Consider the following 14,450-nt stretch of genomic DNA (forward strand, 5'->3'; position numbering starts at 1 on the left):
GCAGGATTTGTGACTATGCCCATGAAGAAGGGGGTGAGGGAGGCCTCATCTACAAGTGCAAAGAGGAAGGGAGAGTTAACAGTGAAGAGGGAGATGGAGCGCATGGACATCACGGCGGTGGTGGCTGATGCCTCCAGGCCTTCCTCGCTTAGCTCGATGGTGCTTGCATGGCATACGCTCGTCACCCTCAGAGGCTGATCAGAGATTCCAGAGAGGTTGGGACTCAAAAACAGAGAGCGGAGGCCTCATGGAGAACCAGAGAACAACGCTGAATTACGATACCTATTTCCTAAAAAAAATTGTTCAAGGTCAATGTTCTCAGCTGCTCTCTGGACACTTTTGTTATAAATTGGTCAGCAATGTCGCTTCTGTCCAGTGGACCAGTCAAAATCAAGAGAGGAATAGATAATCTGGGAGCCATGGGGGAGAACCTTGTTTTGTCAGGTTAAGTTTTTTTCTCTGCTGTTTCTTGGAGCTTAGGGCTTCCTCTTCAGCATACAAGAGGGTATTCAGTGAATACCCTTGCGCATTTTCAGATATTAACCCTTCCATGCCCAAAAAACACAGAAAAATAAAAAAATATGGTTGTATGATATTTCACGTTGACTACTTGAACAAAATGCATCTATTCAAATCATCAGTTTCTACTATGAAAATTAATAAAAATGGTTATGTATTGGCAACATGGTGGTGCAGTGGTCAGCATGCGCCTCACAGCAAGACGGTTCTTGGTTCAAGTCCCAACTCAGGCATGGAATCTTTCTGTGTGAGTCTGCATGTTCTCCCTGCGCCTGCATGGGTTCTCTCAGGTACTCCGGCTTCCTCCCACCAAAATTACTTAAAAATATACATTTTGGATTTTTCGTGCAAACGACTGGCATTCAATGCACATTATTTGTTGTCTCCATGAAGAAAATTGTGTTTTTCAAGTAAATTTTGTATCAATTTGTCATTATAGAGGCTAGCCTAATCATACACCGGTACCATCAGTTCCATTTAGCTGAAAGTTCACCTGTCAAGGGTTTAATGAGCTGTGGGTTGGGCAAGTTTACTAGTTGAGACAACATTTTTGTGAACGTGACTCTGGGAAATAATTTATTTTAATAAAATTTAATTTGTGTCTCAACAGAATTATGGATTCAGAGCCCGAAGTTACCTGTGTTGGAAATTTTTTTTTAAAGAGAGCTTAGTACACGCGCTTATACACCGGACAGCAGTTCAGAGTATCGACCCTTTTTGGAGTCCCTGGGAAAGGTGCTGAATGGCGCCCCAACTGGGGACTCCGTTGTCCTACTGGGGGGCTTCAATGCTCATGTGGACAATGACAGCGTGACCTGGGGGGGCGTGATAGGGAGGAACAGCAAGCCCGACCTGAACCCGGATGGTGGGCAGTTCTTGGACTTCTGTGCGAGTTGCAGTTTGTCCATAACTAACACCATGTTAGAACATAAGGATGCCCACCGGTGCACGTGGCACCAGGACATCCTGGGTTGCAGGTCTATGATCAATGTTATAGTCGTATCATCTGACCTGCGACCGCATGTTCTGGACACTCGGGTGAAGAGAGGAGCTGAGCTGTCAACTGATCACCATCTGGTGGTGAGTTGGATCAGATGGCAGGGGAAGAAACCGCGCAGACCTGGTAGGGCCCAAACGAGTAGTGAGGGTTTGCTGGGAATGCCTGGCGGAAGAACCTGTCAGGATGATCTTCAACTCCCACCTCTGGTAAAGCTTTGGGGGACACTGAGTCCAAATGGACCCTGTTCTGCTCTGCCATTGTTGAGGCGGCTGTTGTGAGTTGCAGCCATGAGGCTGCTGGGGCTGGTTGCGGCAGTAATCCCCAAACCCACAGGTGGACACCAGAGGTGAGGGGAGCCGTCAGGCTGAAGAAGGAGGCCAACAGGGCATTGCTGGTCTGTGGGTCTCCAGAGGCAGCCGACTGGTACCAATAGGCCAAGCTGTATGCAGCCATGCCCATTGCTGAGGCAAAAACTCATGCGTGGGAGGAGCTCAGTGAAGCCATGGAGAATGACTATCGGTCAGCTCTGAAAAGGTTCTGATAAACCGTCCGTTGCCTTGGGGGGGAGGCAGCAACTTACCCACACTGTTTACAGTGGGGATGGGAGCTTGCTGACATCAACTGGGGAGATAATGGCACGGTGGAAGGAATACTTTGAGGAACTCCTCAATCTCACCAACATGTGTTCCATGGAGGAAACAGAGTTTGGGGAGTGTGTGGGGGGGGGGGGGGTGTGTCATCCAATCTCTGGGGCAGAAGTCGCGCGAGGCAGTGAAACAGCTCCGCAGTGAAACAGCTCCGCAGTGAAACAGCTCCGCAGGGGCAGAGCTCGGGGGTTGGATGAGATCCGCCTTGGGTATCTCAAGGCTCTGAATGTTGTAGGACTGTCTTAGTTGACACGTCCCCTGCAACATTGCGTGGACATTGGGGGCGGTGCCTTTGGAGTGGCAGACTGGGGTGGTGGTCCCCATCTTTAAGAAAAGGGACCAGAGCATGTGTTCCAACTATCAGGGGATCAAACTCCCCAGTCTCCCTCGAAAGGTCTATACCAGGGTACTGGAGAGGAGGGTCAGGGCGATAGTCATAGTTCATACCAGTCAGAAAGTGACGTGTACCTTATCTTTGACTGATACTACTAGTACAGTATCAAGTCTGTCACCAGAGACGTCAGAGAGACTGTGGTTGGCAAGACGCATCATCTGCTCCCATCAACCAAGCTACCTGCACTAAAAGTTTCCTGTCATCCATTGAAAATAAGAAGCAGATAAGCAAATTATTTCCTCAGGAGCTGACAAAAGCCAGGCTGTTCCATTTACAAAGCACTCAAAACCCCAAGTTAGCAGTGACAGATGAGGACCCATTTCCCATTGAGGTAAGGAGGGAATAAAGACAGGAGAGGTATGATCTAAGAAACGAGCAAGTGGAGGCAGATATTGTCTGACAGGTCCTAAGGTGTGACGGAGAAGCAAACTAAATCACTGTGGTGTGTGATGATACTGATGTGTTTGTCCTTCTCCTTCACCATGACCATCAGGCAGGACTCGATGTACCACTACTCATGGAATCCCCCACAAGGAAAGAGTAACCGTGGATATCAGGGCAACACTGGCTTGTCAGACCAATGTCTTTAAGCACCTTACCAGCCCATGCCATTTCAGGCTGTGACACAATAGCGTCATACCATGGGATAGGTAAAGGAACTGTCATCAAACCCCTAAAAGCTGGTTATGACCTATCGGCTATTGGCAGTGCTGATGCACCATTCCGGCAAGTCATCGATCATGGCATGTCTCACACGAGGCTACTTGATTGGGGGAAAAAGAATGGCAAGGGTCAGACGTCAGCACTTAGTCTGGCTGCTCTCCCGCCAACAAAGGACGCTTTCCTAGAAAATGTGAAAAGAGTTCACTTCCAGGCATACTTGTGGCAAATTCCGAATTCCAATCTGGCACCAGCACAGGTGTGGCAGAGCATTCAGTCCGTCACCAACTACAGGGGCTGTACTGTGTCTGTGGCTGTACTGGGACTCAGACGGAGCACTGGCAGAGGAGCTGAACAGCTTCTTTGCTCGCTTTGAGTCCCAGGCACATCACTCAGCCACACCAGCCCAACCCCCACTCCAACCCACAACGACTTCTGATAGCTCCCCATTCACTGTGGGGATGGAGGACGTTAGATGGGTACTTCGGGCCGTCAACCCCAGGAAGGCCACGGGCCCGGATGGAGTACCAGGGAAAGTGCTGAAGGCATGTGCAGACCAGCTAGCACCAGTATCACTGACATTTTCAACTTGTCATTGATGCAAGCCAACATCCCAGCCTGCCTGAAATCGGCCACCATCATTCCAGTCCCTAAAAAGTCACCCACAACCACCCTCAATGACTATCGCCCAGTAGCGCTCACACCAGTCATCACAAAATGCTTTGAGAAATTGGTGCTGAGACACATCAAAGCCTGTCTCCCCTCCACCCTGGACCCGCATCAGTTTGCATGCTGGTCAAACAGATCCACTGACGACGCGATAGCCACAGCCCTCCACTCTGCACTGAGCCACCTGGAGAAATGAGGAAGCTATGTCCGGATGCTCTTCGTAGACTACAGCACAGCCTTCAATACAATATTACCGAACATTCTAATCCCCAAGCTAGCTGACCTGGGGCTCCCACCATCCACCTGTTCCTGGATCAAAGACTTCCTGGTCAGCAGACCCCAGCATGTGAAGCTGGGCCCCCACCTATCATCAGCCCGCTCTCTCAGCACCGGCTCACCCCAGGGGTGTGTGCTGAGTCCACTGCTCTACTCACTCTACACAACTGCAGACCCACTCGCCCTGAGAACATCATCGTCAAATTTGCGGACGACATGACGGTGGTGGGCAGGATCACAGGGGGAACGAGGCAGCCTACAGAGATGAGGTCCTTAGACTCAGCCAGTGGTGTGCAGGCAACAACCTGGTGCTGAACATCTCAAAGACTAAGGAACTCATCCTGGACTTCTATCGGAACAGAACCCCCCCTGCACCCATTTACATCAATGGGGAAAGCGTGGAGCGAGTAGAGACCTTCAAATTCCTCGGGGTCCACATCTCTGCCGACCTCTCCTGGACAGCCAACACGTCAGCACTGGTTAAGAAGGCTCAGCAGCGACTCCACTTCCTGAGGGTGCTCAGGAAAGAACAGCGTGACACCAACCTGCTGGTGACCTTCTACCGCTCAACCATTGAGAGCCTGTTGACGTACGCTGTGTCAGTGTGGCACTCCAGCTGCACTGAAGCTGGCAGGAAGAGTCTGCAGAGAGTGACCAACACAGCACAAAAGATCCTGGGATGCCCCCTGCGTGACCGAACCACCATCTACACCTCACGCAGCCTTAACAAAGCCAAGAACATCATCAAGGACAGCACTCATCCCGCATTCCACCTATTCAACCTGTTGCCCTCTGGCAGGCGCTACAGGTCCATCCTGGCAAAGACAAACAGACTCAGGGACAGCTTCTTTCCCAAAGCTGTCACCATGCTCAACGCTAGCCTGCACTAAGGAACTGAAGTGCCTCCGCACAATCACCGGCACTATCTTTTCTTTTCCACCACCAAATCTGCCAGCCTCCTACACAAAACCAGCTCAGGATGAGGAATGAACTGTAGAAGTCCCTCTATATGTTTTGCACTGTCACCAGGACTGTTCTGCCATGTATGCACTGCAAATGCTACGTCACCTCCATCTGTTGATGACACAGCCACCTTGATCTGGAACTAGAATGTGCCTGTGCACGTGGATGCACCACAGCACCACCTAAAGCTGCTATCCACTCCCACATATACCCACAGTGGGACTTGCACAAGCCTGTTTACAGTTGTACAGTCTATGTACATGTCTTATATGTATAAGTACATGTCCTCATGTCTTTGCAGAGTCTATATACAGTTATGTCAGTATTAGTCCTACAGTAGGTATAGTAGTGTAAATATGTGTCTATGTATATTTCTCTATTTATATGTGCACATCCTAAGGAGCAGTGTTGCATCTCATTGAACCTGGTATAATGACAATAAAGGCATTCTATTCTATTCTGTAATAGTTTTCCTCTGTCTCTTTTCCTTTTGTTTCCAAGATATAAAAATATGTCTCCTGGTAATTATATTATTGGATCAATATGCGTTTTTCCTGTTGATTTTGATGGTCTTCCTGCATCACCTAAGAGCTGGAGCTTAAACACAATATTGTTGACCAACCAGAGGTTTACTGAACACAAAATCCCACTTGGATACTTTCTCTGCTCTGCACTGGAACTCAACAATTTGTCCTTTAATAGTTTGGGACACAGTGAAAGCTTTTATTGGTGCTTTTCTTCCTTCCTTACAACCATAACCTAAGATGAATTACAGCACATGGAACAAGAAATTAAAAAGCAGGAGGAACTTCACTGCACATCAAAAGGCCCAAGGATTCTGATCCAACTTGACAATTTGAAAATGAAATATAATAATATAAACCCACACTATTTAAATTGACATCTAAAGAACAAAGCAGACAGAGGGAAATGACAAGAAATTACTGTAATGGCAAATAAAGAAGGAATCCAAGGGTCTTTCAGTTATGCTTCTTTAGGAGGCCAATGGTTGTACAACAATTGATCCAGTTGAAATAGATATATCACTTCGGTGGGGAAACACTCCAGACCTCACTGAAAGATATACTTTATCTTCTTTGGAACATGAGAAGAGATATAACCCCAGAGGAGAATTTGAGGGTAAATTCACCCCAAACTGACAGCACCAGGATGGTCTCGCGGTTGAATTTTACAGACAGTTCTCTCAGCAGCTACTCTCCTTTTTGTTTTCCATGATATCAAACAGTCCTGGAAAAAGCAACTTGTTTATAAAGATGTGAGAGCTCCCCAAGGTTGATTGGTGACAACGGGCATGTCTCCCTCTACATCCTTAATATGAGAAATGCAACCTTTGCACCCTGTTCAGCATATTCAAGCTGTGAAAAAGGAATAAGTCAACTCACAAATAATTTTGATAATGGCACATTGGTTTCTTTTAATCTATCATAATCAAAATACGAGGCTGCACGGTGGTGCAGTGGTCAGCACTGTGGCCTCACAGCAAGGAGGTTCCGGGTTCGAGTCCCGGCTCGGGCACGGGATCTTTCTGTGTGGAGTTTGCATGTTCTCCCCGTGTCTGCGTGGGTTCTCTCCGGGTACTCCGGCTTCTTCCCACCATCCAAAAACATGCAATTGGGGACTAGGCTGATTGAATACTCTAAATTGACCATAGGTATGAATGTGAGTGTGAATGGTTGTTCGTCTCTCGATGTTGGCCCTGCGATGGACTGGCGACCTGTCCAGGTGTACCCCGCCTCTCGCCCGTTGACGCTGGGATAGGCTCCAGCCCCCCCCCCCCCGCGACCCTTAATGTGTAGGAATAAGCAGAAGATGACGATGGATGGATAATCAAAATACAACCAAACTTCTAGTCATTAATTCAGGCTTTTTTCAAAATTCATCTCATGAAGCAGACAATTCAAGGCACCCTTGAAGACGCAAAACCATTGCAATAGTGTTCCCAACTAGCAAGATTTTGTCAACATGTTATAAATAAATGTTCGGACATGTGTCCACAAGCAGAGGGGCCACCAAATGTAGATGGGAACATGATTTGGATATTGATATCAGCCAGGGGTGTTTGTGTTCCTTTTGTTCTAAAATGTTGTTACAATGGAAACACAAACTTTCTCTTTTCAAAATGCTACGCAGAATGTGCAACACACTTGAAAAACTTCATACATGGAGCTTTAACACAATATTGTTGACCAACCAGAGGTTTATTGAGCACAAAATCCCACTTGGATACTTTCTCTGCTCTGCACTGGAACTCAACAATGTGTCCTTTAATAGTTTGGGATACAGTGAAAGCTTTTATTAGTGCAGGGTTAGGGTTAGGCGTTGTACTTCGGCACTTTTTACCACCAGCTGGCTGGACCTCCAAAAGGGGATCCCAACAGGGTGTACCATCTCCTCCATCTTGTTCATTATGGGAATGAACCTATTGTTATCCGCAGCAGGGGGCATAACTCGGGGCCCAAGATGGGAATCCGGTGTTGTGCACCCAGTGCTGCGAGCGTTCATGGATAACATCACAGTAACGACTGTGACACACGTCCACGCAAGATGGGTGCTGGAAACATTGGGCAGCATCGCCTCCTGGGCAGGAATGCTGTTCAAAGCCAGGAAGTCCAGAAGCATGGTCATTAAGAAGGGCAGAGTCACCAGCAAGTTCAGCCTTCAAGTCCAGGTTGAGGTCATTCCATCCATCAAAGGCAACCCAATAAAATGCCTGGGAAAGTGGTTTAATGCGTCACTGACAGATAGTGCCAATGTTGCTGAGGCGGTGAAGCAGACCAAGGAATGGCTGAAGAAGATTGATAAGTCTTTATTCCCGGGCAAGTTCAAGACCTGGCTGTATCAACACGGCCTCTTGCCCAGGCTCCTTTGGCTATTCACAGTCTATGAATTTCCCATGACTGCCATCGAGGACATTGAGAGGAGGACCAACAAGCATGGTTGGGCATTCCCCCAAGCTTCTCATCAGTGGGCCTTTACATCAGGTCTGGTCAACTGCAACGCCCCCTGTCATCAGTAGTTGAGGAGTACAAGGTGGCAAAATGCAGAGTTGTCCTAAGTCTGAGGGATTCCAACGACGACCTCATCAGACAAGCTGGCATGACAACCAGGTCTGGTCGCAAGTGGGCTGCCAATGCAGCTGTGGAACAGGCAGTAGGTTCCCTGAAGTTGCGGGACATAGTAAGCAACCAGTGCATCCACTGACAAGGCCTTGGCTCTGCACAATTTCAAACCTGGAGAGGCGCAAACACAAGAACTAGGCGGGGCATGGTGCAGGCGGAAGTGAGGAGCAGGGAGGAGGAGAAACGAGTTGCCAGAGCAGTGCAGCAAGGTTCCCAGGGAGCCTGGACAAAATGGGATTTGCCCAGGCGCAAAGACACATGGAGGGATCTGTGATGCCTGGAGCCCTATTGCATCTCCTTCCTCTTACGGTCTGTTTATGACACCCTCCCCACTCCAGTACATCTGCACACATGGGGGCTAAGACAGGACCCACTTTGTAAGCTGTGTGGCCAGAGGGGGACCTTGGCCCATATACTGTTTGGGTGCAAAACATCTTTAACCCAAGGGCGGTATAGGTGGCGCCACAATAAAGTACTCCTACACAACGGCACAGAGAGCCATCACCTTCCTTAAGGAAGGAGCTAGGCTCGTGCAAACCCCCAAAAGGAGAAGACCAAGCATTCTTCACGCCGCAAGCTCCTGGGAGATGAGGGTGGATCTTGGGAGGAGGCTAGTTTCCTGAGGTGGTGCAAACAACCCTCTGACCTGACATAGTGCTGTGGTCAACCAAGGACCAGAATATAATCCTGGTCGAACCGACAGTGCCATGGGAGGAGGGTTGCGAGGAGGCCCATGAAAGGAAGGCTGTAAAGTATCAACGGCTGGCCTAAGATTGCCGAGACAGAGGCTGGCAGGCGTGGGTCTTCCCGGTGGAGATAAGGTGCAGGGGCTTTACAGCAAGGTCTGCATGGAGTTTCCTTTCTGCTATAGGGATGGATGAGCAGATTAAGAAGCAAGCAGCTCGCCGGATGGGGAAGGAGGCAAAACAAGCCTCATGCTAGATTTGGAGCAAGAGAGAGGAGGAATGCTGGAGGCCAGGGGCAGATGGGCAGTGAGCTGGCCACTCGCTGCGGGCCCACCAACTGGAGGGTGTTGTGGTTGAGGGCTGAAACACCCAGTGAAGGTTGGATACCACCTGATGACATCTGCTCCTGGCCTAAAGCTACAGCTACCTGCTAAGGTAGCTGAGGAAGGCACCCTTAAGTGTATTCATCAAGTTTCAAGTGTTTTGGTGCTGCAATCTGCTGCTAAGACTTGGAACCTTGTCAGTGGCTTAATCTATTCAATAACACTGATCACAATATGAAATGAAGGTCTCTCGATTTCTCCTAAATATGGCAACTGCACATCGATTGAAGAAGAGCAGCTTCAGGGATGGATGGCTTATAAGGCTACAACTATCATTGCTGTCTTTTTAATCTTTCCTCCTGTGGTCATATTTGGTTTTACATGGATTCAAAGCTTCAGTTCTAATGAGTTGTTGGGTCATTTGTGTTACTTTTTTAAATGTATTTTCTTAATTTTTATTGACGTGCTGTGGTTGGAAGAGAAAAATATGTACAATTGTACAATGTATTTCTCTTTGTGACTATCAATAAATAAAAATATTTGCCACACGATACTGCAGCGTTCCCCAGTCAAAGCAGGGCAGGAATCAGGAGATGACACCACGAGTGTTACCTGTGCCTCCAGCACTGGGTCATCCAACAGACGTAGACAGTACTGGCTAGACTTCATCATGTCCACTGGCACAGAGTTCTGGTTGTCCAGGTAAAATACTCCCTGAGAGGCCACAAGGGGGTCAAACTGTGTCTGCCACTCACCTGACAGGCAAGATGTTAGCATTAGCAGCTCTTTGATCATACAGCCAAAGATGAACATACATTTACCAATTAGCACTTAACAAGAGGTAGCAATACCACATAACTACTGGTCAGTATCTCCATATCAACACTTGGGAGAATCGGGACAGACAGATCGGGATTACTGAAAATGCAGCTGTACCAGAATATCAGGAAACCATCATGTACATGTCAGATAAACAAAGTAACAGAAATAAAGATAGAGAGTCTTTGTTTTCATTGTTCAAGGACAACAAACTTGAAAAGCCCTCCTTAAGGTGCTATTGATTAAAAGAAATTAGGGACACGTCAGGTAACTGCAAGGTAAACATCATGTAAGCGTTAAGGGTACAAGCCAGTAAGTGACAGGTACAAGTTGGATATACGTCAGGTAACTGTCAGGTAAACGTCAGATAAACATCAGATAAACATCAGGTAACCGTAAGGTAAATGTCAGATAAGCACCAGGTACATGTCGTATATATGTCAGGTGAATGTCAGATGAACATAAGGTAGGCTAACTCTCACGTAAATGTCAGGGAACTGAGATAAATGTCAGATAAACATCATGTAACTGTCAGATAGACATCAGGTAGGACAAACATCAGGCAAGTGCCAGTACAAGTCAGGCAGACATCAGGTAACAGTCAGGTAGACGTCAGATAAACGTCAGATAAACATCATGTAACTTTCAGGTAAACGTCAGGTAACTTTCAGGTAAACGTCAGGTAACTTTCAGGTAAACGTCAGGTAACTTTCAGGTAAACATCAGGCAACAGTGAGGTGCAAGTCAGGTAAGATAATGACCCAGATGCTTGAAGAGCTTCCACTACTAGATCATCATATTTGACCTACTGACTTTATTCTTCAGAACACACGTTTAGAGGCAGCAAGAAGACAGTGAGTGTCGGGGCTCGGGAGTCTATGTTCTGAAGATGACTTCACCTTTGAAGTAGACAGCGTTGATGAGCATCAGAACCACATCATGTGGAATACGTTCCAGGAAGTTGGGGATGTGGCCATTGGTGGCATTGGTGACCCACTGGTTGACCTCCTCCACAGATGGCAGTGGGAGGGGCTGTGATCGGTACCTGGAGAAGAAAAACAACATTTAACTACCACCAAATTATAGTCAACAGAACCAAAATAATCCCATGATAGAATGACTTTTATTTAAACTTTGTCAACATTATATTTGAATTGTCATGACTGCTGCTGACTGCAGGAGAACTGGACCGATGAAGAGGGAGGAGCTGATCCCCACAGTGGGTCACTATTTGAAGATCACGTTGACGGCAAAGCCCCCAGTGAGCCCATCCATCAGTTTATATGAGAACCATCATGGTTGGTGGGTTCTGATGTGATAACAACAGGTTTGCAGAGTCATTGTCTGGAAGGTGCTTTTACTGTTGGGTTTGGACCAGCGGTACACATCAGATCCATTTAAGGGTGTGAATACGTCACACTCAGCCAGTAACATGCAGTATTGTGTCCACCGTCAATCTGATCTGAACTCCATTCTGAAAACCAGCATGTCAAAAGTTGTTTGGTGGTCATCATGGCGACAGACCTGGCTAATAATGAATTCATACCTTTTCCAAATCACTATCATGAAGTTATTTCAGCACCAGTTTGATGCCTTTTTTACAGCGTAATCAGTCAGATCTTAGTTGATGATGATGATGTCATGACCCAGCCACCATAGTTGAATGTTGTAAGGACCCAGATCTGACCCTTGTGATGATGTCATGTCCCAGATATCATAGCATTTATTTTTTAAATCAATGTAGAAGCAGCATATATGACAATGTGGTTATTTCAGCCATGGTTGATTCCTGTCACATGCTAGGGAGACCCTGCACCATACCGTAAATGACCCAGGAAAGGTTCCCATGTACTAAAATGGGGCCCTCAACACTTTTTTTAACCATGTTCTGACAAATGTGCCTGTCATTCCTTGGAAGCAGCTTTTAGGACCACACTAAGTTTTCCCTGACTGCCCTCAGTTTCCATCAGATATGGCTGCATTGTGTTACGGCCCTGCTGCAGCACTCAGAGCTGATGGGGGCCATTCTAGTCAGAGCTTGAGTTTCAAACATGCAGCGAGTCTATTTTTGATAGACAGTGTATCAAGGTGCACACAGCCGATTGAGGCATACAGATTGAATTTACCACTGACTAAAATTTCTCAGTTGCACCAACTGAAATAGTTCCAATATTAAATGTTACTCTGAGGTGTCATGTCCTGTGTAGTGAGAAGGAAACAGTAAGTGGTTATAATCATGTGATGATACATCGCTCTCGGTTGTAGTTTGATGGCTTAACCAGTCAATGTCACTCGGTGTGGTTGTAGGTTATCACTTCCTCATAACTCGTTACCCTAGTTTACATTAGTTACCTTTGTGATGTTTTAAAGGTTTTCAGACTCTAGGCTAATATGTAGCAAAATGCTTTAAGGCAAATGGGTAGGAGACGGCATGGTGATAAAGAGCAGATTGAGGTATACAGGATGTTCCCACATAAACAGGATAGTGAATCTATTATATTTTCAAAATATAACACTGTACGCAAACTCCACCCATCCATACATGTTCTCCCTCTTCTCCTGTTCAGGGTGGTGGGGGTGGAGCCTATCCCAGCAGCCTTCCCCCTGGACAGGTCACCAGTCCATCCCAGGGCCAACACATAGAGACAGACAACCATTGGCTCTCCCAGCCACGCCTACGGTCAATTTAGAGTCTGGATTAACCTAGTCCCTCTTGATGTCTTTGGACTGTGGAGGAAGCTGGAGTACCAGAGAGAACCCAGCAGGAACAGGGAGAACATGGAGACTCACACAGAAAGACCGTGTGCTGCAGCCGGGGCTCCACCCACAACCTTCTTGATGGGGGCCACAGGGAGGACCACTGCTCCACCCACAACCTTCTTGCTGGGGGCCACAGGGAGGACCACTGCTCCACCTGTACGCAAACTCCCAATGGCACAAATGTGCAAAAAAAGGACAAAATACGTCCATGTGGTATATACACTCTTGACAGAAACACATAAACCAACTCAGCAGAATATGAGCAAGTTAACAAAGCCGGTGGACAAACCCAACACAACACAACTAAGGTTGAATCCCTTATTTTCACTGTCAACATTTTCACCAACATTAACTGCGAAAACCAGTTTTAACTAAAGTGCTGGATGTTTTTGGCACCACGGCCAAATCATGACGCAGTCGACCCTGTGGTAAATTAGGGGTAAGCTTGTTAGAGGGGATGTTCGTTTCAGTGCTGGGGGATACAGTCATTGCACAGCCTGTTGTTGCAGATGTAAAGACATGTAAAAGTCCCGACTCAGATTATAAGAGGAAACCTTTTTTTCAGATGTAATTCCAAGAAAAAACACTCTTATATTTGCAACAATGTGGTAATATTATTCATTTGTGTTGATTGTACGGTCAGGTAGGTCCTGGAGACCAGTGGCGGCTGGGGGAACCTCCTTCTCAAACCTACAAGAGAATTCCTTGAGCTCATTTGCAAGGGGGAGGTTGTCACTCGCCTGTGGGGACTTGGGCTTGTAGTTGGTGATGGTCATGAGACCTTTCCAGACTGAAGAGGAATTCCCCTCAGAGAGCAGTTGCTGCAGTTTCTCTGAGAAGTGATGTTTCGCCTCCTTCACCGCCTTAGCAAACCTATATTTGGCTTGCTTGAACAGAGCCGCATCACCACTAAGCCTGGCAACCTCCTTCCTCGACCGCAGCCTCCTGAGTTGGGCTGAGAACCAGGGCTTGTCGTTGTTGTAGACCTTCCTGGAGCAGAGAAAGACACACACCTCCTCGCCAAGACTGATGAATGATCCCATCCAGGGTGATTCCAGCCTCAGGCCCCGCCCACTCAAAGTCCTGGTCGCAGCCTGCACTCTCCAGCCAGGCACGGAGACGTTCACATGGATCACTGGACCACACTCTGTATTTCCGCACCACAGGTTTGGAGATTTTTAGTCTCTGCCTGTAGCGAGGGATCAGGTGGATGAGATGGTGATCAACTTTGCCCAGTGCAGCACGTGGAACAGAGTGGTATGCTTGCTTGATGGTACAGTAGCAATGATCCAGAATATTCACACCCCAAGTAGGGCATGTGACTTGCTGTCTGTATTTGGGCAGAGCCCGGCTCAAATGAGCCTGGTTGAAGTCGCCCAAACAGACAACACAAAACTGTCCGGGTATTTACGTTCCGCCTCAGACAGCTGTTCTGCTAGTATGTCTAGAGCTGCTGTGACATCAGCACCCGGCCGATTGCAAACACACACTAGGGTGAACGCGTTAAACTCAATCAGCTCGAGAACGTAGAGAGAACCCTAACCCAGACCAACCTGGTTCCGTCTGAGGTAAATCTGGAGCGTGTCAGCCTGCT

At 47.5% G+C, this 14,450-nt stretch overlaps 1 protein-coding gene across 6 annotated transcripts in view; it reads right to left on the reverse strand.

Annotated features, from left to right (window-relative positions):
- LOC147248055 (uncharacterized) overlaps positions 1 to 14,450 on the reverse strand; it is a 54,595-nt gene that overhangs the window by 22,024 nt on the left and 18,121 nt on the right. For 3 of the 6 annotated variants that reach the window (XM_086179159.1, XM_086179157.1, XM_086179158.1), the window contains 4 exons: positions 14,410 to 14,450; positions 12,887 to 13,021; positions 10,996 to 11,141; positions 8,190 to 10,032 (listed from right to left, as the gene is read on the reverse strand). The exon at positions 14,410 to 14,450 is cut by the window's right edge and continues 39 nt beyond it. In XM_086179159.1, the coding sequence (XP_086035285.1) occupies positions 9,704 to 10,032; positions 10,996 to 11,141; positions 12,887 to 13,021; positions 14,410 to 14,450 (651 nt within the window). In that variant the 3' untranslated portion in view covers positions 8,190 to 9,703. Of the gene's footprint in view, positions 1 to 6,925; positions 10,033 to 10,995; positions 11,142 to 12,886; positions 13,022 to 14,409 lie in introns of those variants that run through there. The other 3 variants (XM_086179161.1, XM_086179162.1, XM_086179160.1) reach the window with 3 other exon arrangements.

This window comes from Aulostomus chinensis, chromosome 15, assembly GCF_037954235.1.
Source record: "Aulostomus chinensis isolate RoL2024-O1b breed Wild chromosome 15, RoL_Achi_v1.0, whole genome shotgun sequence".
Classification (NCBI taxonomy): Eukaryota; Metazoa; Chordata; class Actinopteri; order Syngnathiformes; family Aulostomidae; genus Aulostomus; species Aulostomus chinensis.